Source organism: Pithys albifrons, chromosome 8 (genome assembly GCF_047495875.1).
Source record: "Pithys albifrons albifrons isolate INPA30051 chromosome 8, PitAlb_v1, whole genome shotgun sequence".
NCBI classification, from domain to species: domain Eukaryota; kingdom Metazoa; phylum Chordata; class Aves; order Passeriformes; family Thamnophilidae; genus Pithys; species Pithys albifrons.
The window spans coordinates 29,458,646-29,478,914 of record NC_092465.1 but is presented as its reverse complement, the minus strand read 5'-3'; the positions used below and the strand labels follow the sequence as shown (position 1 = coordinate 29,478,914).

At 45.8% G+C, this 20,269-nt stretch overlaps 1 protein-coding gene across 2 annotated transcripts; it reads left to right on the top strand.

The window, feature by feature from the left end:
- The first annotated feature begins 344 nt into the window (after positions 1-344).
- On the top strand, positions 345-19,927 carry LOC139674895 (MOB-like protein phocein). Of its 2 annotated transcripts, XM_071561853.1 has the most exons (8): positions 9,897-10,005; positions 12,058-12,120; positions 12,559-12,659; positions 13,796-13,838; positions 14,096-14,182; positions 15,714-15,793; positions 16,598-16,709; positions 17,602-19,927. In XM_071561853.1, exons 1-8 carry the CDS (start codon positions 9,946-9,948, stop codon positions 17,731-17,733), a joined length of 678 nt encoding a protein of 225 aa, XP_071417954.1. In that variant the 5' UTR covers positions 9,897-9,945; the 3' UTR covers positions 17,734-19,927. The 2 variants fall into 2 exon arrangements, with proteins under 2 accessions (XP_071417955.1, XP_071417954.1); XM_071561854.1 differs by lacking the exons at positions 9,897-10,005; positions 12,058-12,120; positions 12,559-12,659; ... (3 more) ...; positions 16,598-16,709; positions 17,602-19,927 and adding exons at positions 345-459; positions 2,307-2,471; positions 3,568-3,657; positions 4,200-4,556.
- Positions 19,928-20,269: the final 342 nt, after the last annotated feature.

Genomic DNA, 20,269 nt, shown 5'->3' with positions numbered 1-20,269 from the left:
GGCCACCCGGCCCCGGAACCAGCATGGCCGCCGAGCCCGCCCACAGCCCACCCGCAGCGCTGCGGCGCCAGCCGCGACTGCGCATGCGTCTCGGGGTGCAGCATGAAGCACTCATGTTCCGGGGCCCGCCGATTCCAGAACGTTCTGGAACGCTCATGCTCGCCGCGGGTCAGAGGTGAGCTGACCTCACTTCCGGGCGCGACCCGGCCCGGGGCGCTGCGTGGCGGCCCCGCGGTGGCCCCGCGGTGGTTTCGGGCCGCGGCCGCCTCCGGGACCGGGACGTGGCCCCGGCGGGCGAAAACAAACGGCGGCGCTGGAGCCGCGCGGGGCCGGGGCGGGCGGGGGAGGCGGGCCCGCCCGGGGGCGGTGCGCCGCGCGCGCATGCGCAGGCAGTGACCTTCCTCACGTGTGTGCTCTGGCGGCAGGGCCGGTGCGGTCACTCGGGGCGGGAGCGCCATGGTGAGTGAGCGGCGGAGGGACAGACAGACCGACTGTTTGTGTGACTGTCGGGGCCGCCGCCCCGCCCGCACGGACACCCCGCAGGACCCGGCGGCGGCCCTGCCCCTGCCCCCGGAGGGCGAGTCGCTGCGGGGCCCCAGAGCAGCCGCCGCCCCGGGTGTGCTCGGCCCCGCCGCGCCCGGGCTGCGCCGAGCCCGGCAGGGAGAGGGGGAAAGGGAGGGAGGAGGGAAAGGAGCCGGGGGGCTGGCGGCGCCGCAAGGTCATGCAGTCCGTGCGGCAGGAGCGGCCCCACGGTCGGTTGGGTGTGGGGGCTGCGAGCCGGGGCTTTGCGGGGGCTGCCCTTGGCTGGGCAGGGCTCGGGCTGAGCGTTCCGCCCGCCGCGCTGGGAGGGCCCTGCAAGGAGAGCCCTGCAAGGTGGGCCCTGCAGGGAGGGCCGCGCAGGCCCCGGAGTGCTCCTGCAGAGGGAGACGCACCGCGCGTGCTGCCGGAGCGCCCCTGCTGCCTGCCCTGTGCCCGGTTTTGCAGAGATCAACTGGGTAAAGGCAGAGCTGCCCTTGTTCTTTCGGCGGTGCTGATTTTTATGGTAATAGTAACGTGAGGAGTTAATACTTAGTGTAAAATGTTCCTGGCCATAAATCTGGCCAGTTTATTTCTCTAACATCTCTAATTTTATTTTTAAGAGATGTTCTCTCTCCACAGAATGACCACTGACACAAGTGGCAGCCTTTTTGCTTCTTACTTTTTTGCTTTCCATCGCTGTGGTAGTGCCATCGGTGGGAGGGACACGCATCTTTCATGTGCTGTCTTTTGCTCGAGCTCTGCCTGTAACTTTGTTTTCTCCCCCTTCTAAAGTGTGTGTGTTGGTGAGTGCCAGCAAAGGGCCCATGGATGCCAGGCCCTTGTTTCTAGCTCTTTCTCCCAGCGTGGGCTCTGGGTACCTGTCTAGCGGAGTACCAGCTCCATGTGACTTGGCAAGTTGCCATAACTTTCCTTACAAATCAAAGCAAGTTCCTTCTTTCTGACCCTTGCTTGTTGGGATAAATGCATGTGCTCGCATTTATCTGGCACGTGGGAATTAAACTGTTGTTTCTGAAATGCAGACAAGGAGCAGTAAGTAGTTGCAAAAAAAACCACCAAAACTAATCAAAGCCAAATGAGAAACGTCCCCCGGGTGCAACACTCAACAAAAACCCTCACCCTGACTGTGCTTAAGCAGAGGTAGGTACAGAAGCAGTTGAGCTGGGAGGGTGCCTGCCTTCCTGTTTCCAGGGGCTTAAACCTAAACTCACGTGTAGAGTCTGAGTCTATTTGTAGAAGTCAGTACAAGTAAATTGGATTTTCAGGTATTGTTATATGGAAGGTTAAGTCTTGAAAGCTTCTGGAAAAGACTGATGAGGGGCCACGTGGCTGGACTGTAAGCCCCTCCACAAATACAAATGCACCCGTCCCAAGGGCTCCTTAATGTGTTTGTGAACTGAATAGATACAGTTCATATAATCAATAATCACACTCATGGCACTGCAGCACCAAAGTGTTTGGGGTTAAAAGCCTGTGGAGCTTTCCAGCCAGGGGATTCTTCTCCATCTGTGGGTGGCTTATTCCCCAGCTGGAATGCCTCTTCCTGCGGCTGAGCTGTTGGGATTGCCCAGCATCTGCCTGTGCCTTGAGCTATTTCTGATGCCATCAGAGGGGGTATTTGCTTACTGCTATTAAATAAATGCCTAGCACTTGTCTTAAACTATTAATTTCTCCTATGAGAGAAATCATTATGTGTTGGAATTTTTTTAAAACTCTTTTTAATTGCAGTTCTGTGGTCCTTTTGTTACAATGTGTAATTACTTCCACAGGCGGGAAAAGCATTTAGGAAGTTTCTTCCCCTCTTTGATCGTGTACTGGTTGAACGATGTGCAGCTGAGACAGTAACCAAAGGAGGGATCATGATACCAGAAAAATCTCAAGGGAAGGTGCTACAAGCAACAGTCGTAGCGGTTGGATCTGGAGCCAGAGGAAAGGTGACTATCCTGAAGCATTACATATGGGTGGGATTAGTCATGGTGTGGCAGTGGCTGAAATATTGCCAAGAGAGCAGAATGGTTACAGTGCAGATGTGGTGACAGCTCACAGAAATGGCTTGAAGTTGGAAGTGCAAATTCAGAAAGGAGGTAGAAATTCTCCTGACTGGCTCTGACCTTGAACTCCAACATTCTTTTCACCATTTGTAAAATGGAGTGGAGTTTTTTGTGGTCCTTGAGGGACTAGCAGAGTTCTTTGTTACAATTATAATATGCCTGAATTTCTGTGACTTGAGCAGGGTGTAATTCCAGAATGGGGTATTAGTTATCTTGTGCTGTGCAAAATACCACTTTTCATAAGGATTTGGCTTTTGGAACTGAAGAAAATTAGGAATCAAATAAGTATCAAGTAAGTATCAAATGACTGTTAATCTTACACATTGAATACATATGTGGAAACTGTGAAAGAACAGTTTTCACATAATGCCAGTGGCTGGGGCTTCAGCATCAGAAGGGCTTTTCCCCCTCCAAGGCAGTGTTGGGTTTAGAAGCAACACTGGAAAACAGGTTAAATTTCAACCGGGGCATGTTGACTCGGCTGTTCTTTACTATGAGCCCCCCCATCCATACCATGCTGGTTTGCAGCACTGATTTTTAAAGCTTTATATATTGTGAAATGGTGACAATGTTTGACTAATGTGTTAATGTTTTATTTATAAAACAAAAATTTAATTAAACTTTATCAGGTGTTTCTAAACAACTAATTTGGCAGCAACAGTGACAAGTTGATCAAAGTAACAAAGATGGGAAGATACTTTTAATTGGCACTTGGAGAAATTAGCCTTGGCTATAGAATATGGACATGGACTTTCTCCTTGATTTTACAAAGGGGTTTCATGGTTTTTCAAGTGAAATTCTATTCAGTCTGTCAAATGACCTCACAGTTACATTTACAGTCAAAACTAAATGCAGAGTTGTTGTGATTTCCTGAATATTTTCTTACCTGCGGACAGAGTGTTGTAGTTTAAAGGAATTCTGTTACATCTGTCTATATTATGTAAAACTGAGGATTTCTTGGTTTTCCTTTTTCCTTCAGAATGGCGAGATTCAGCCAGTGAGTGTGAAAGTTGGTGAAAAGGTTCTGCTACCAGAGTATGGCGGTACGAAGATCGTACTAGAGGATAAGGTGGGTTTCCCAACTTCTGAGCACAAATCAGGCTGGTTCCCCAAATGCCTGTGATAAATACTGGAGTTACTTCATAGTGTTGGCAGCAGTCAGGAAATGCAGGTGTTGGTATCCAGTGGGAGCAGGGGGATCCAGCCACCTTCTGGTACCTGAGCTATTTGCTACTTCTGCCTCTGCATAAAAGGAAACCTCTGACCTGACCTTTGCTGGGTGGATAAAATGGTTCAACTTGTCAAGCACATTTTAGGGGAACTCAAAAAGGCTTTGAAATTCTTGCCTTTGACAGGGAAACCTTGCAGAATTGTCTTTAACAGTTCTTGCACTTCCCACTACTAAAAGTAGTAACTTGGTAGCTCTGCAAAGAGTATCTTATGAACACAAGAAATCTTTACAAGACTTAGCTGTCCATGTTGACTTCGTGGTTAGCTCACCTTTGGTTTTGTACTTCATGACTGTGATAGCTGTGACTTCAGAACAAAACAGTATTTGCAAAACAACAAAAAACCTGATCTGCCACATTCTAATGTTTCTTTTCTTTGCAGGACTACTACTTGTTCAGAGATGGTGACATTCTTGGAAAATACCTGGACTAAACCTCTTGCAGTAGCAGTCATCCATTCCACTAAAATGCTGAAATTTTTCTTTCATCATGTAAATAATGTCCTTTGTTTTATAATAAGCAGGCATTGAGTCTTTGAAATAATTTGTGATCTCACTGTAACGATGGAACACAAATAAAAATGTGTACAGTCAGAAATCAGTTGCTCTTGCTTGAGTTCCGTTGAACAGTGAAATTTGGATGACCACCAACCAGCCTTAATTATTCCAACCAACGTCATTTTATATCCTTATCTCTGTACTGAGGTTGTAAAGGTCTTTACAATAAACTTATAAAACTCTTCTGCTTCTGTCTCAGTTTCTGCTGTTACTCAGTGAAACTGAGTCTGAATTGTGTAATGAACTAACTCTCTGAAACACTCAGGTGTAATAATAATTTTTTTTCCTTGGGCTTGTATGAAATGAGTTTAAAATGGTTATCAGACAAATGCTGGGACCTTCAGCTATCTCCATTGCACAAGGAACTCCTGAGATAGCACAGGGGTTTTTTTAACTCCTCTGTCTGAAGACCCCAACATGCTGGAAGGTTAAAGCACAGGAGGCACTGCTGCAAACAGCCTGTCCCACAGCAGCCTGAAGGAGCCTGGTACTAGTCCCGTCTGGGCTGGAACAAAATCATCCAGTTTATTGATGAAACAGATAAGAATTAACCACTATTCTTTGGTATCTTTCAGTGAATTTTGCCAATAGAAAATGACTTCCCCACATCAGTTAACGAGGCAGAGTTGGGGCTGATGCTGATCTTCAGTGAAGTTTCTTTACTGATTATTCTGCTGTCACACCCAGATCTCCGGCTTTCCCAGAACTCAGTAGAGACCTGATGTCACAAACTGTATTTCCTTTATCCTTAACACACCATTCTTAAACAGCAAGATATTTACTTAAGTAATGTTGAAGCAGTCGAATTTGCACATTTCGTGACACCTTATCTTGCCTTGATTCAAGGTTGTTCATGCAGGATTCTGCACTTTACACACTATTCCCAATGACACTTTGAAAGCTGATGCTCATACAGTGAGTTAGTGCAGTCTAAGAACTCAGACTGCCTTGAAATGCTTAATTAAATAAGTATATGACAGCACTACTGAAACTTTATTGACCATGGTTGAACTGTACTTGCCCGTTCCCTCCAAGCTGATCAGAAATCAACATTACTAGATATAACCCTTATTCTGGAGGAAACAGCAAAGAACTCTAATGAAAAATATTTTTCAGAACTCCTTGAGCAGCTGCAGTAGGGGAGAGACTCGAGTTCTGTCACAGAATGTATTTTGAACATTCAGATGTATTTGTAGTCTGAAACAGAATTACTTTCTTCCAACAGAAATTTCCCCCATCAGCTGAACTTGAGCACAGAAAGGAGCTGGTGCCACATTTTTCCCTGTATGCCGAGGATCTCCCGGCTGTTCCACCAGGAGCTGCCTTTGGCAGTCTTGGCTGCCATGTCTTCTGTTCCCCATATCCATGGGGTGTGATCCTTTCTGGCTGGTTACCCCGGCCTGCTCTGGAGCTGAAGGCAGGCCAGGCACTGCTCCAGTGGTTCCATTCACACTGAACTATGTACTGACAGGGAAGGTGCCAAATTAATAAATGCACACATTTTAGTATAAAAAGCCTCCTTGAAATCCACCCTATTGCTGGTTTACTGCAATAGTTACAGCTCTGCAGTTTAGAGCTGAAACAAGATAATCAGAGTACAAGTACCTTGAAAGACAATTGATTGTGTAATGAAGCACAAACTCCCCGAGAAGCGTTATCTTCACCAGAGCCCTCGCGCCTTTATCTGCCCTGATAAGGCAGCCAGTCTGGTGCAGTCACACACCAAAGAGGGGAAGGTATTTCAGATACAACCAAACCAGGCAGAGAAACAAGACTCCATCTCAATGAGAAAAGGATGCAGTAGGAATTAACTCCCAACAGGAAATGTTTAGGCCTAACATTTCAGCATTTCTTTTCATAATGTCTTTTAAAGACCTGAATTAAGTGGGATCACAACTCTCACCACACACCATGCCAGGCTGCCTTTCCCCAGCTCCACCTCCAGCCCAGGCTTTCAGCAGCTTGACATTGTGCTTATTGAGCAAAATATTTAGCATGTCTGTATCTACAGAATGGATTAAAAAGAGACTTTCATGGGAACAAGTAATTTAGAGATGGGGGAATAGCATTCCTAAGCCTAATCAAATATGACATTTGCTGGATCAACAGACAGGGAACATTCTATTCTTGCCCCATGAGGCCATCACTGCAAGCAAGGACAAGGCAACAGCTACACAGCCAAGGTGATGCATCTCCTGTTACTGCCTTCTAGGCCATGACTGCATGCCAGATTCCACATCCCTCAGGTTCTCCAGAGAAGGACAGAATCAATCACAAACTGTCTTTATTTGTTGTGTTGTTCCTGTATGAATTTAGGCTTCTTTAGATTATTGTTTTCTAGATTATTTCAAAACTTCAGTTTTGGCATAATGTTGCATGTTGCCCTACCTGCTTTTGAGAGGGTATACAAGCCTTCTCCACCTTTCTTCAGTCTGTCTGAATCATAAGGAAACAAGGTAGACTCCATCTATTTTTGCAACTTTCCTGTTTTAACATTCCAGAAGTTTCCATTAGCAGCAGCTTTAGTGTTTTCAGAAAGCTTTTACTGTCCTGGTTATGTTACCCTGCCATGGTGAGAAAAGGGTGAAACATTTCCATGCCAATAGAGAAGAAAGGAAGGCCAGGACCAAAACAGCACATGAGTAGTTGGTAAAATTTTGGCCAAATATTCAACTATTCATTCTTGAAGGCAATGAGACAATGAGGACCAGGTGAAACCCAAACCCTGAAATTACTGTTGATCAGATTTTGTTTAAAAAGAACTTGAAATCCAATAAAATAAAAATAATTAACAGCTTCCAGGAATACAGGGTTAATTATCAAGGGGCAATAAGAGATATGCTACAGACTTAAACACCTTAATAAACAGGGCAGATTTCTCTCCCTTTTTCTACAAACCCATGAGCCAGCTGCAGATTAACAGATAGGTATTTCTCTCTGAGAAATATTTCTTTACAGTCAGATTTATTTCCATTTTAAAAGCAAGATGGCCATGAAATAAAAGTCAGGGACAAATGGAATGTCAAATCCTCAACTCTCCTGTGCTTTAGATACCAGTTAAACCTTGAATATGGTGATAGGAAAAGAAAACGAAAACAAATAAAAACTAACCCAAACAATCTGCTGAATTTTGAAGGACTCAAACAGCTAGAACTGCTTTTATTTTGAGACTGGCTAATAATAATATCAATCCCATAAAAAATTAGTGTTGGAATACAGATGATCTAATGAGGTAACGACCTTCATTCAAATACATCAATTTCTCCAAACCTTTGGATGGTTTCTTTCACAAGCTGGGTTTGCCACAGGACCCCAAGAGCTGACATCCCTGGGGCAGGATTGCAGACCAGCAGTAAAAAAGTAACTAATGCAAACTGAGCACAGGTGCCTGAGGTTGGGAGGGCAGCTCTGTGTTACAGTGTAACTGAGAGGAGCAGCCTTGCTGTCCGTATAACCTGCGGGTTAGCTGGGTCGGGAGGTGACCCTGTCACCCGTTTCTCCTCGCCCCCACCCTGCCCACCTTTCAGCTCTAACCCGGTCTCCAGAACGCGGCACAATCATGTCTGTGGCATTGCCCAAGCAACATCAGGATTCAAAGTGCACTTCTCCTTCTGATGGGAAAGCCTAATCAGAGATTTTTCAATGCTTTCCATCTAGAATTATTTCACAAACTCTTAACTTTCACTGGGTAGAAGGAAGAGGTTTTAACATAGGGAAGCACATGTTATTTAGAGCAAATTAACTGAGTAGGTGGGCGGTCCCGTGGTGTAAAGGAGAGCACTCTGGGCTCTGAATGCCAAGGACCTGAGGTCCAGTCTCAGTGGGGACCATCCCCTAGCAGTTAAAGCCTCCCTGCCGTCCCATCCCGTCACATCTCGGATGCCCAGCAGGGTCAGCCCCGGTTAGTACCGGGTGCTGTGACAGTCCCGAGGACTTCCCTGTCACTGTCCAAGCTCACTTGGCCATTGCAAATGGACCTCAGGACTTAAACGGTGGGGCCAGTTCTGCGCACGCTGTGCCTCACCTAAAACATCCACTGCGCAGACTGGAAGGGCACGTGGGGAGAGCCCTGCCCAAATCTTCTTTCGCGAAGCCTGGCCATACATCCACACTCAGCTCGAACCCAACAACTCGCTCGCTGCTGCAGCCCTGTGGCTGTAGGGTCGCTGTGACAGAGCGACAGCCGCTAAAGCTGTGCCCGCCTCCTGGCTCTGTGTGTGTGTGAGTGTGTGAGTGAGAGTCTGTTTGTGCGTCTGTGTGTATCTGTGTGCATGAGAGTCTGTGCATCTATGTCTGTATCTGTGCGTGTGTGTGAGTGCATCTGTGTGTGTGTCTCTGTGTTTGTGTATCTGTGTGTGTGTGCCTCTGTGTGTGAGTCTGTGTATAGAATAGAATCATACAATCGATTGGGTTGGAAAAGACCTCCAAGATCATCGAGTCCAACCCTGGGTCCAACTCCAGTCCCTTTACCAGATCATGGCACTCAGCGCCACATCCAATCTCAGTTTAAAAATCTCCAGGGATGATGAATCCACCACCTCTCTGGGCAGGCCATTCCAATGCCTGATTACTCTCTCTGGAAAGAATTTTTTTTCTGATATCCAACTTAAATTTCCCCTGGCAGAGCTTAAACCCGTGCCCCCTTGTCCTATTGCTGAGTGCCTGGGAGAAGAGACCAACCCCCACCTGGCTAGAACCTCCCTTCAGGTAGTTCTAGACAGTGATGAGGTCACCTCTGAGCCTCCTCTTCTCCAGGCTAAACACCCCCAGCTGTCTCAGCCTCTCCCCATAGGGCTTGTGCTCCAGTCCCTTCACCAGCCTTGTTGCTCTTCTCTGGACTCGCTCCAGCACCTCAATATCCTTTCTGAACTGAGGGGCCCAGAACTGAACACAGTACTCAGGGTGTGGCCTCACCAATGCAGAGCCATGCTATTTTTGATACAGGACAGGATCCCATTGGCCTTCTTGGCCACCTGGGCACACTGTTGGCTCATGTTGAGCTTCCTGTCAATTAGTACCCCAAGGTCCCTTTCTGCCTGTCTGCTCTCCAGCTCTCCATTATCTGTGTGAGTGTCTGTGTGTGTCTGTGTCTGTATCTGTGTTTGTGTGTGGGTGCGAGTCTGTGTTTGTGTGTATGTATCTGTCTGTCAGTCTGTGTGTGAGTCTGTGTGTGTGTCTCAGTGTGTGCGGGTCGGGGGTGTCGGTGCTGCCCCTCGGGACTGCACAGCCCAGCCCTGGGCGAGTGTCCCTCAGGTTCCCGCACGGCTCTGCCCGGCAGAGCAGCGGCCGCGGCTCCGGCGCCGCTCAGGGGCGGCCGGTCGGCGCTGCCTGGGGGCGGGGGAAGCCGGGCGGGCAGGGGATGAGGCCGGGGAAGAGGCCGGGATGGGGCCGGGGCTGTGGGTGGGGAAGGGGCCAGGGCTGTGGGTGGGGAAGGGGGTGGGGAAGGGGGTGGGGAAGGGGCCGGGCCGGGCTCCCTCCGGGCCGCCCCTCGCACCGCCCCCGCCCCGTCTCGCGAGAGCCGTTCCCGCCCCCGCGGCCGTTCCGGCGGCACATCCGGGCCCGCGGGTCGCTATGGTCATGGCGGAGGGCACGGCCGTGCTGCGGCGGAACCGCCCGGGCACCAAGGCGCAGGTGAGCCGCGGTCCCACCGCGCCCCCGGGGCCGCCGGGCGGGCGGGCACGCACGGGCAGCGCCGCTGCCGAGGGGCCGGGACGCGCTGGGCCGGCGGGGCGGTGTCCGGGCCGCGCCGGGCCTACCGAGGCTGGGGCGGCGGCGCTGCGGGGATCGCTTTGTGCCCGGCCTGGGAGCGGCAGCGGCGGGTCCGTGTCCGCGGGCCCGGCGGAAGGGCCGCTCCGATCCCCGGGCCGGCGGTGAAGGCCGCGTTCGGCCCGGCCGAAGCACCGAGGGCGCCGGGGCCGCACCGGGCCGGGCCGAGCGCTGACCCGGGCCCTGCGGGCGGGGCTGCTCCCACACCGAGTCCGCTGTCACACCGAGTCCGCTGTCACACCGAGTCCGCTGTCACACCGCGCCCGCTGTCACACCGCGCCCGCTGTCACACCGCGCCCGCTGTCACACCGAGCCCGCTGTCACACCGCGCCCGCTGCCACCCTCGGCCCCGCTGTCCGCCCCCCCCGGGCCCCGCTGTCCGCCCCCCCCCCCGGGCCCCGCTGTCCGCCCCCCCCCCCCGGGCCCCGCTGTCCGCCCCCCCCCCCCGGGCCCCGCTGTCCGCCCCCCCCCCCGGGCCCCGCTGTCCGCCCCCCCCCCCCGGGCCCCGCTGTCCGCCCCCCCCCGGGCCCCGCTGTCCGCCCCCCCCGGGCCCCGCTGTCCCCCCGGCCCCCAGGAAGGGTCTCCCCTCCCGCCATCCCACCGCTGCCCGTGCCGCGTCCCTTCTCCTTGTCGAAATTAAATCCGCTTATCTCCGGGGCTTCAGGGTCAGCTGGAAAAGGCTCATCTCAAACGCGTAAACGGCGTTTTCTTGATTGTTTCAGAGATGTGATCTGTGAAGCCTTTGTATGTGAGACTTTTCCTCTCTTTTGTAAGGAGAGCTCATGGTCAGAACAGGGCAGTGTTTGACACAACATGTTTTCTCCTGTTTGTGAGGTGAAACTATTACACAACCCTGTAAATCAGCTCATTCTGCAGGTGTTTAATGTGTGAATGAGACGGAATGTCGTGCACCTTTGATAAATTTGAGGTATCCTGAAAAACAGTGAGCTGGACATTGACCTGGATTTGGTCAAATATTATAAAGTTCATGTAGGTTGAAGAGTTTTTTTGTGTAGACATGGTTGATTTTTTTACAGATAATTTTTTTGGATGACACTAGAATAGCTATTTAGCTTGTAAATACTGTTACTTAATGATATTCCAGCAGTGGATACTCACTGTAGGTGTTTTCTCCAGAGCTGACGTGCTCTGTCAGGAGCAGATTGCTGAGCTTTGCAGCTGGGGACATTTTCCCTGAGCCACTGAACCTGGTGGGATAGCCAGGGCAGGCTGCTGGGCAGGACCTCTGGATGGGATGAGGGAGTAGATTTTCATGTTGTAGATATGAAAAATGTGGACTAAGAAAATGCCCATGTGTGGGGTGGTTGTAGGTGCAGCAGGTGGGAATTGCTGCAGGACACTGCGGTGCAGCTGCGTCTGAGGTGACACTTGGGGGGGGGTTTGTCGTTAGCAGGGCTGGTGACCATCCAGGTGATTAATTCAGGCGAATGGGGAATGTGGTACCAGGCTGGGCAGGCCCGGCGTTACCGCTCAGTTTAGAGAAACGTTTTCAGTGCTGTGTCACTGCAGGCACTGGGAGTTTTATAACCATTGTACAATGCTGCTCTCTACAGACCTCGTTTCTTTACATTCCTGCCTGGCCTGCCATGTGAAATGAGTGCTCTGTGCACTATTCAGTGTCAGACACCCAGGCTGAGGGGGTGTTAACAGCGAGGTGTGGGGAGGGAGGATGTTCATGCTGAGTCATGCAGAGCTTCCAGTTCAGCGTTAGGAGCATAAATCCCATTATTTCACCCTGTTCCTGCCAGGACTCTGCTGCTGCTGGTAAGATGCAGCTTCCTGGAATTGTGTAAACTGCATCTGTTTTCCTGCATGTTCAAGCTTATTGTAGGCTGTGCGTTTTTGTGCCTCCCCCTTTAGGTTTGTTAAATTGCTTTGAACTTTTTTTTTTAACAGGATTTCTACAACTGGCCTGATGAATCCTTTGAAGAAATGGATAGCACATTGGCTGTCCAGCAGGTATTCTTCCTTACATGAAATGTTATCAGTGAGGTCATCCTGTTTATCTGCACAGCAGTGAATTTCACAAGCATGTTTATATATTAAAAGACTAATTGTTAATTGTGTTTGTAGAAATAACTACAATTCTCATGTCTGGTTTGAACAAATCAGATTTAAGAAAATAGTGGGGGGTTCCTGCAAGGGTCTTTTTGAGATGAATGTTGCGAAAAAGCTGTAAAATTTCCCCATTCTTTTACCTTTTTTAATTGAAGAAAGACTTTTTTCAGATCCAGCATTTTTTATATCAGTTTTTTTACCCTGTCCATCTACTCTTCAACTTTTTAGTCTGTCAATCACTTCTTAAATAGAGAAAACCCGAGTCCCTCAAACATGTAATGCCCTTGATCTGTTGCCTTGTGTAATTACAGGAAGATTTCTTTCCCCTCCCTCTCCTAGTATATTCAACAAAACATAAGGGCAGACTGCTCCAACATTGATAAGATCCTGGAGCCTCCTGAGGGCCAGGATGAAGGTGTGTGGAAGTACGAACATTTAAGGTAAGAATCCATCTTTTGTCAATGCTGTGTCTGTTCTGAGTTTTGGTGCATCCCTTTGAATGTGACAGATCAAAACCAACTGTAATGAAACTTCATTTTTCTGTTGTTAATTATGAGTATTATTTTCTGAATTCCCTGTTAATTCTGAAGGATTTATAGTGCATTCTGACGTGTCTGATGTGTTTGAAGAGAACGTTTTTAAGTCACTTCAAAAACTGTATTAGCATGTCTTGAATATGAAAATACAGTCATGAATTTCCATAGCACCTTCTCATAGTATTGTCAGTTCTTCACTAATTGGGAATGTGATTTCCAGATGCTCCCAGTGCTTTTTCTGAAACTTGTAGGAAAATAGGCTTTAGCTGGGAAAGCAGGAGTACCTGTGTCCTGATTTTTAGATTTCTTCTGACTTTATCAAATACACTTTCAGGAATAAGAACAGTTCTAAGCTCCTCCTATATTTATACACCTTGACTTTTTGTCTCTGTTCTTCTCTGGTCTGCAACAGTTCCAACAGATACAGAGGATCCTCAAGAAAGGAAGAAATGTATATACTCAATTGCAGAAGACATTTTGAGAATTTCCCCTGTCCTTTCACACACAGACCAAAAATCTTGGTGGTTTTACAGAAAACTTGTCAGTTTTGGAAAATTTACTCAGATTTTCTTGTAGGATGGAGGGGGGAATTCACACAAGTTAAGGAATACACTTCCAGGGACATTTTAGTGAAAACAGTATTTCCAGAGATCCCACTCTAACAATCTGTGGTGGGACTTCAGCCACTTAAATTATTGGAATTCTGTCTTAGAAGGATGGAATGATCCAGCTGTATGAGTTTAAAACTTTCACTCTTCAAGAATTTACATTATTGAAGTGGTTTTTAATTTTTTTAACCTGTATTTGTGAAGCAGCACTTTGATTCATAACAAAGCTGGTATCTTAAACACTTCCACTGAATCATTGGTTGTGCTCAGCCTGTACTGTCAGTTAAGAATGGAAACAGAATTGTTTAGCTGAATAAAAAAAATCTACTGGTGTGAGGAAGAACAGAATGCACACCATGGGTTTTTATGAGCTGTATCCAGTGAGTAAACAAAGAGTTGGTTTTGATGCTGCTCTGTTCACATTTCTTTCAGACAATTCTGCCTTGAGCTCAATGGACTGGCTGTCAAGCTTCAGGTAATTCTTTTCTTGAGACTTTTATATTGTATCAGGGGGAGACTTTTCTGTATTGTGTAGATGCAGAGTTTGCAGAGCTTCTTCTCCCTTTATGCACAGGCCCAACCAGGGGTTTGAGGTGAGAGTTCTGTAGGGTTTTATCCTGGCAAATAACATTTTCTGGGGGGGACAGGGAAGGAAGGCAAGGAAATTATTTGAAAAGATGAGCTAATTTTTGCTGTTGGGTGGTTTTCTTAACTGAACAATTGTTTTAACAGAGTGAATGTCACCCTGACACATGTACTCAGATGACAGCAACTGAACAGTGGATTTTTCTCTGTGCAGCTCATAAAACTCCCAAAGAGGTATGAACATATTTTGGAAAACTGAGCCCAGTGCTGCAGGGATTTTCTTTCACAGCTGGTGTGTTCATGATGGCCTGGCCTCCTGGTCAGACCAGGCCTGTGTGGGTTGGGAGTATCACCTGAGCTGTTCCTCTTTGCCATTCCATAGTGTTTTACAGGATGAGATAAGAAGGAACTGCTTTTTAGCTCAGTATTTGTGACTTCACACATTCCCCTCTTTTCTCATAATTTGTGCTGAGCCAGCCTGAAACTCAGTGGAAAAGCTCTTTGCTCAACTGCCAGAAGAGCAGGTGCTGGGAACAGCTTGTTGTCTTCTAACTTTGGCCTTGATCCACAACGTAAGCCTGACCCTCAGGAAGTGACTGCAGGTGCATGTTCTTACTGGAGTTACTCCCAAAAGGTGGTGGGGTCATAAAAATGCCTCATGTCGAGGGGGTTTCTCGGTATGGCAGTGACTGGTCTCCCTCAGTGTCTAATGGCTTTAAACTTTGTTCAGATCTTCTACTGAACCACTTGGTATATCTTTTTTGCCTTCAGAAGGTGTTTGTTGCTATCGGTTATGGCAGTAGTACAGTCTGTCATATTTATATTTCATCTTCCAGAACAAGGTATTGATCATTTCTAACCTTATCCTTTTTGTCCCATAACCTTTTTTGTTTTGTTCTGCTTTTAATTTCCTGAGATGTCTTGATTTAGCTCTGAAAGCCCAACTTCTTTCCCATCCCTCCTTGAACCCCTGTCCCCGCTCAGTGTATTGGGATGCCTGGCAGTGTTTCACTCAGCCAAACTGGAGAACTTCAGGCTGCTTTTTATCTCTGGGCATGCAGCACTCACCTCCTGTTTTCCACATCAGTGCTAAAAAACAGCCAGTGGTCAGACAGTGGGTGCTGGAACCTTGGCCTCTGACAGGAATGTACAGCTGAGAAGTCTCCTGGAGCTGGTGAGCAGCAACACGGACAGACATTCCTGCTCTGAGCCTGTCTCACTTCATCTTCACTTTCTTCCTTCTGCTCTCCCTGTACTTGACTGCAGAGTCAAGGCTTGGATCCTTATACACGTAGTTACACTCATGATTTCAGTTTTCTTTGCCAAGGGAAAAAGCACTGATAGACTGAGGTGCAGGTTTGGGTTGAGAGCCAGTAAAGAGTGTCTGGCAGCTTGACTGTGTGGGAAACAAATGAACTGTGAGGTAACAATCATCCTTCCTTTCAGTGCACTTCCAGCATGTATTCTTATTATACAGCTTCACTTACAGAGATGCATAAAATTCACTTACTCTTGTGCATAATTACATTTCCACAGTAAATTTTTTTCTTGAAGTATTTTACATGTGTTGTGAAATAGAGAAGAGAAATGGCTCACTTAAAGAGGAAATGTATTTATACCAGAAGCAATGGAAAACTTCTGGGAATAAAAATGACCAGTGAAGTTGGAAGCATCAGGAAACACAATTAAAATGCTTCTTTTTAAATGAGGTCTGTGATGTCATGGATGTGCTCACACTGGTGCTCACTCCTGTCTGTCTCTGCAGTGTCCTGCTATAGACTACACCAGGCACACACTGGATGGAGCTGCATGTCTTCTGAATAGCAATAAATACTTCCCCAGCAGGTAAAACCCTTTCTCGTGGGAGGAGGAAGGGAGGGAGGGAGGAGGTGGCACATTGACAAAACACATGGAAAGGTGTAATGCATTTTTCATGGACTGTACTGGAAATATTGGAAATCCTACATCTGTCAGAGGCTGGTAGGCCCACTGCCACTTTTAAGCCAAGGAATAATTCTTGCTTATTCAAATAGTTTGCCTTTTACTGGACCTGACAATTGCTTTTTAGGGGGAGACTGTTTTACCGGTGCCTGTTATTGTTATGGGGCTCCCACTGGAGCAGTGCCCACCCAAACAACAGGGTGGCCTTTAGGGAGATGCTGCAGCTCTAAGGACTTGAACAGTCTGGCCCCAAAAGCTCCCAGCAGCCAACAGTGATGTCCTGTGGGACAGGGCAGCCACAGCAGGCAGGGAGCATGGAATGGGCAGCTCACAGCACAGAAACCTCCCTGAGAAATCACAACTGTGCTTCTTCAGGAATGCACTACTGACAAGCACAACTGGAAGTCTTTCTTTTGCTTTGCCCATCAGTGCTGGAAACCAGAAATCCAGCCTCTACCAGAGTAACTGAGGGTGGTTGGCTACATGCAAAACTTGTTTGGTAGTCAGGGTACAATTTGTAAATGTGGAGCTTGAACCAACATTCTTACTTTCCTTCCAAAAATAAGCAATTGCAGACACAGATACCTGCAATACTTAAGTCTAAATTTCATATACAATTATACAATATAGTTTTAAAAATCAGAATTCATGTCAATGTACATATCACTAATTAGATCTGTTGTGTAACCTTTCTCCTGATGCTTACAGGGTTAGCATAAAGGAATCCTCTGTAGCCAAACTAGGATCAGTGTGCCGAAGGATTTACAGAATATTTTCACACGCTTATTTTCATCACCGGCAGATATTTGATGATTATGAAGTAAGTAGTTCCAAATGACATCTCAAAACAGGGCGTTTACTGAAGTTAGAGCTGTGCTGGAATTGTGTAAGACATTTTGGTCCTACCAGATCTATACTCAAGTGCAGGATTGATTACAGTAGATTCCAGTTTTACAGTAACTGAAAAGCTGTTTATACATACATGTAAAAATTAATTTATATGATTAATTACCCAATTATGGTTTCCCTTCAGTTGGCTAAAAGGTCATAATTTGAGAGTTTTTGTACAAAGAACTCAAATTCATCTTGTGTTTAAGATTCCTGAATGTATTCAAGCACTTGATGTAGTTAGTACTGCTTATATATATACATGTATTTCCTGTACAGCAGCTAAAGAATTTTAATTGTAAAACTGTGAGGAAATGGAGTATGTGGTGACAGCCTGTGCACCTCCAGGAAGCTTTAACTTCTGTTGTGGCTTTTTGTTATGGGAAAGTAGAAATTAACAGATAAGAAGGAGATAAGGAGCATAGCCAGATATAAAAGGAAACCTTTGCTGAGTCCTTCTTAAGGTTGCTGGAGCAGCTGTGGAATGGCTGTGCCCTGTTCAGTTTGGGTTAGTACATGTAGGAGGAATTTCAGAACTCTGTTGATATTTAAATATATTCTGGCCTAAGTGCTGTTAAATTGAGCTCCGACTTAAACCTGAACTTCAGTAGGTTTTTTATTAATTCCAGTAACTAAAAGCAAACAGTGAAGATACAAAAAGAGCAGTAAAAATTTACTATTTAAGTATGATTATTTTTTTGTAAGACTTGTAAATCTAATGAGGCAATTGTGTATAAGCAGGCTTTTTTTTGTAATGTTCTTCCTAATTGTTTAAAATAATCCTTCTGTACATCCTGTTTTTTCCCCCCTTTTTTCATCTCCAGAATGAAACTTTCTTGTGTCACCGGTTCACTAAGTTTGTGATGAAGTATAATCTGATGTCCAAGGATAACCTGATTGTCCCAATTTTGGAGGAAGAAGTGCAAAATTCAGTGTCAGGGGAAAGTGAGGCATGATGGGAGCAGCAGTACAGAAGCCTGTACTGAATAAAACAAAACAATTATGTACTGTATATATCATTTTAGACACTTCAATCACGTATCCTCATAGCTTTGTTTAGTACACTTTTGTATGCTGTGTGCATTGCCTTTTAATATGGGAAATACCTTTAAGTTATTCATGAGCTGTATATTCATCAGTGTGGCACTCATGGTTTTTAAATAAAAGTAGTAGTATCTGTTTATAATGCCTGTTAATAAAAGAATTTACAGTTCTCTAAAATTGCTGCTAAACAATCATTGAATCACAATCCTGAAGATGTATCTGATTGGGTGGGGAAAAAAGTGAGACTGAGCTTTCACAGCAAGTCATTTTGTAATGCAGTAGCTGTATTAAGTCTTAGTTCAAAGATTATCACCTTAAATAATTCTGCAAGAAGCTTCTTGCAATGTAGCTCACTCCTAATTTACCTTTTATTTTTTTAAGATAGCTTTGAAGATTTACTTCTGGATGTGCATATTGCTGTATGTGTATATCCAAAGCTAACAGATCTATAGTATTAACCAAAAGGACAATTTCACTATGCTACTGAGCACAGATATTCTTGATATGTATCTAACACACTTTCTGGACTTGTGTTTTCTGTTAACAGCAGAGGTTTGTGCACAGGAGGGCACAGGGGCTGTCCTGTTAGGGCAGATTTCTGTTCTCCAGTCCAGGACCTCTGAAGAACCTGTGCATATTGATGGCAACTGCCCACAGATTATACCTCAACTATCCATGTTACACTACATGACACACTAGCATGGCCTTTGCTTGTATTCCTAGAAAAAACATTTAAGTACCTGAAATACTGAATGCCATTCTTTGCAAGAGTTAATCATCTTTTCAACATACATTTGTTTTTCTTCATTCACCTGAATTATATTGACAAAAAGATTTGGATTCACGCTTCTGTTCCTTATCAGATGTTTATCTGAAGCTGTTTTTGCAGATTTGCAGTAACTGACAATTTCCATGAGTGCTGCTTAATTATGTTATATATAGAACTAAATGTTTCAGAGATGCATATAACAGAAATACTGCTTAGTGTACATGAATGCAGGGTCTAAAAGCAGGAGCAGTCTTTTATATTAAGTGAATTTTGCATAGCTGTTTAAGAAGTTAGTTGGTTTTTTCTCTGAGGTTGCCAGGAGCCCTCTTTATTTCTTTCAGCAGGTCAGAATGGGATAGCTCAGCTACTGTCAGTAATTTACACTTTGTTTTCTACATTATATTTACATGGAAATAAGGGAGTCCACCTATTTTTATTGTCTTTTTTCATAATGTACTAAACATGCCTTAAATTCTATTTTTCTTTATATGAATCAAGCACACCTCAAGCAACTCTATCACCTGGATGTAAAGGGAATTTAAACAATGACAAAATAGAGAGCCTAAGCTTAAGTACTTCAACAGTTTTTACTCTTCAACAGCTCTTTTTGTCTCATGTCTATCATTGTAATTCCAGGGTAATTGCATGAGATGTTGTCTGAGTGGGAGTAGCTTTAGTTGCTGTCTATACACTTAGCTGTAACTTGCCTTGTATGGACCAGGTTACCTGACTGGGTTAGATACCCTGAAGTTTGTACTGCAGGTAGGACTGTGTTCTGGAGGTAGTAAAATGTATTTAGCTTTGTTACAGTCTGCTCTAGGACCATCCGTGGTGTGGTTCCCTTGTCCAGTCACTCTGCATGTTTGTATTGGCCACGGTGACCGAGACAAGCCAAACATGTAACTGGTGTTGCTAATTACATTTTCTCTACAAAACTGAAGAAAATGATGTGGTGCTCAGGACTGCATTAAAATTGTAAACCTCTTCCTCTCACGCTCTAGGAGTTTCACTTCAAAATAAAACTTGGGAAGTTTTAATCCTGTTTATTCTCATTCAGATTTGCACTGTAAAGTTGACTTGCTATACTAAGCTGATTTTATATCCAGCCTAAGTGAGACACTGCTTGTATTTTCCCTTGCTACTGTTTACATGAGTACTGTGTACACACATGTGCCTGGATGGTACCATAAATCTTCAGTTAGCCTAAGCAAACCATTGATTTGTCTAATAAATATTAACACATTTAATTTAGATTTACATAATAGGGAAACTGAGACTGTCTGAACTATATTGTAAAAAAGAAAAAAAGATCAAATTAAACTGTTTCTTTATCCATACTACTATTTTTTGGCAAGTTATTCTCACTTTTCACATCATCCAAGAATGCAGCCAAGGGCCTGTTTCCAAGAGAAGCTTCTCTACTCTCCTGTCTCTGCCACAAGGTGTGCTAAAATCAAGGTGTGTTTCTTCTTTCAAAAGTAGAGAAATATGATACTCATTAGGAATTTGGAAGTCAGACCTCAAATTTATACACTTCTCAAATCAGGTGGTTCTGCAGTAAAAATGTGAGACGCAGAGAAGACCCTTCAGATGCAGAGTAAGCACATCATGACAGCAACTCACAAACACAAAGGTGTGGTGAAAGCAAAGACTCACTTTCCATTATTTTTACCTTCATC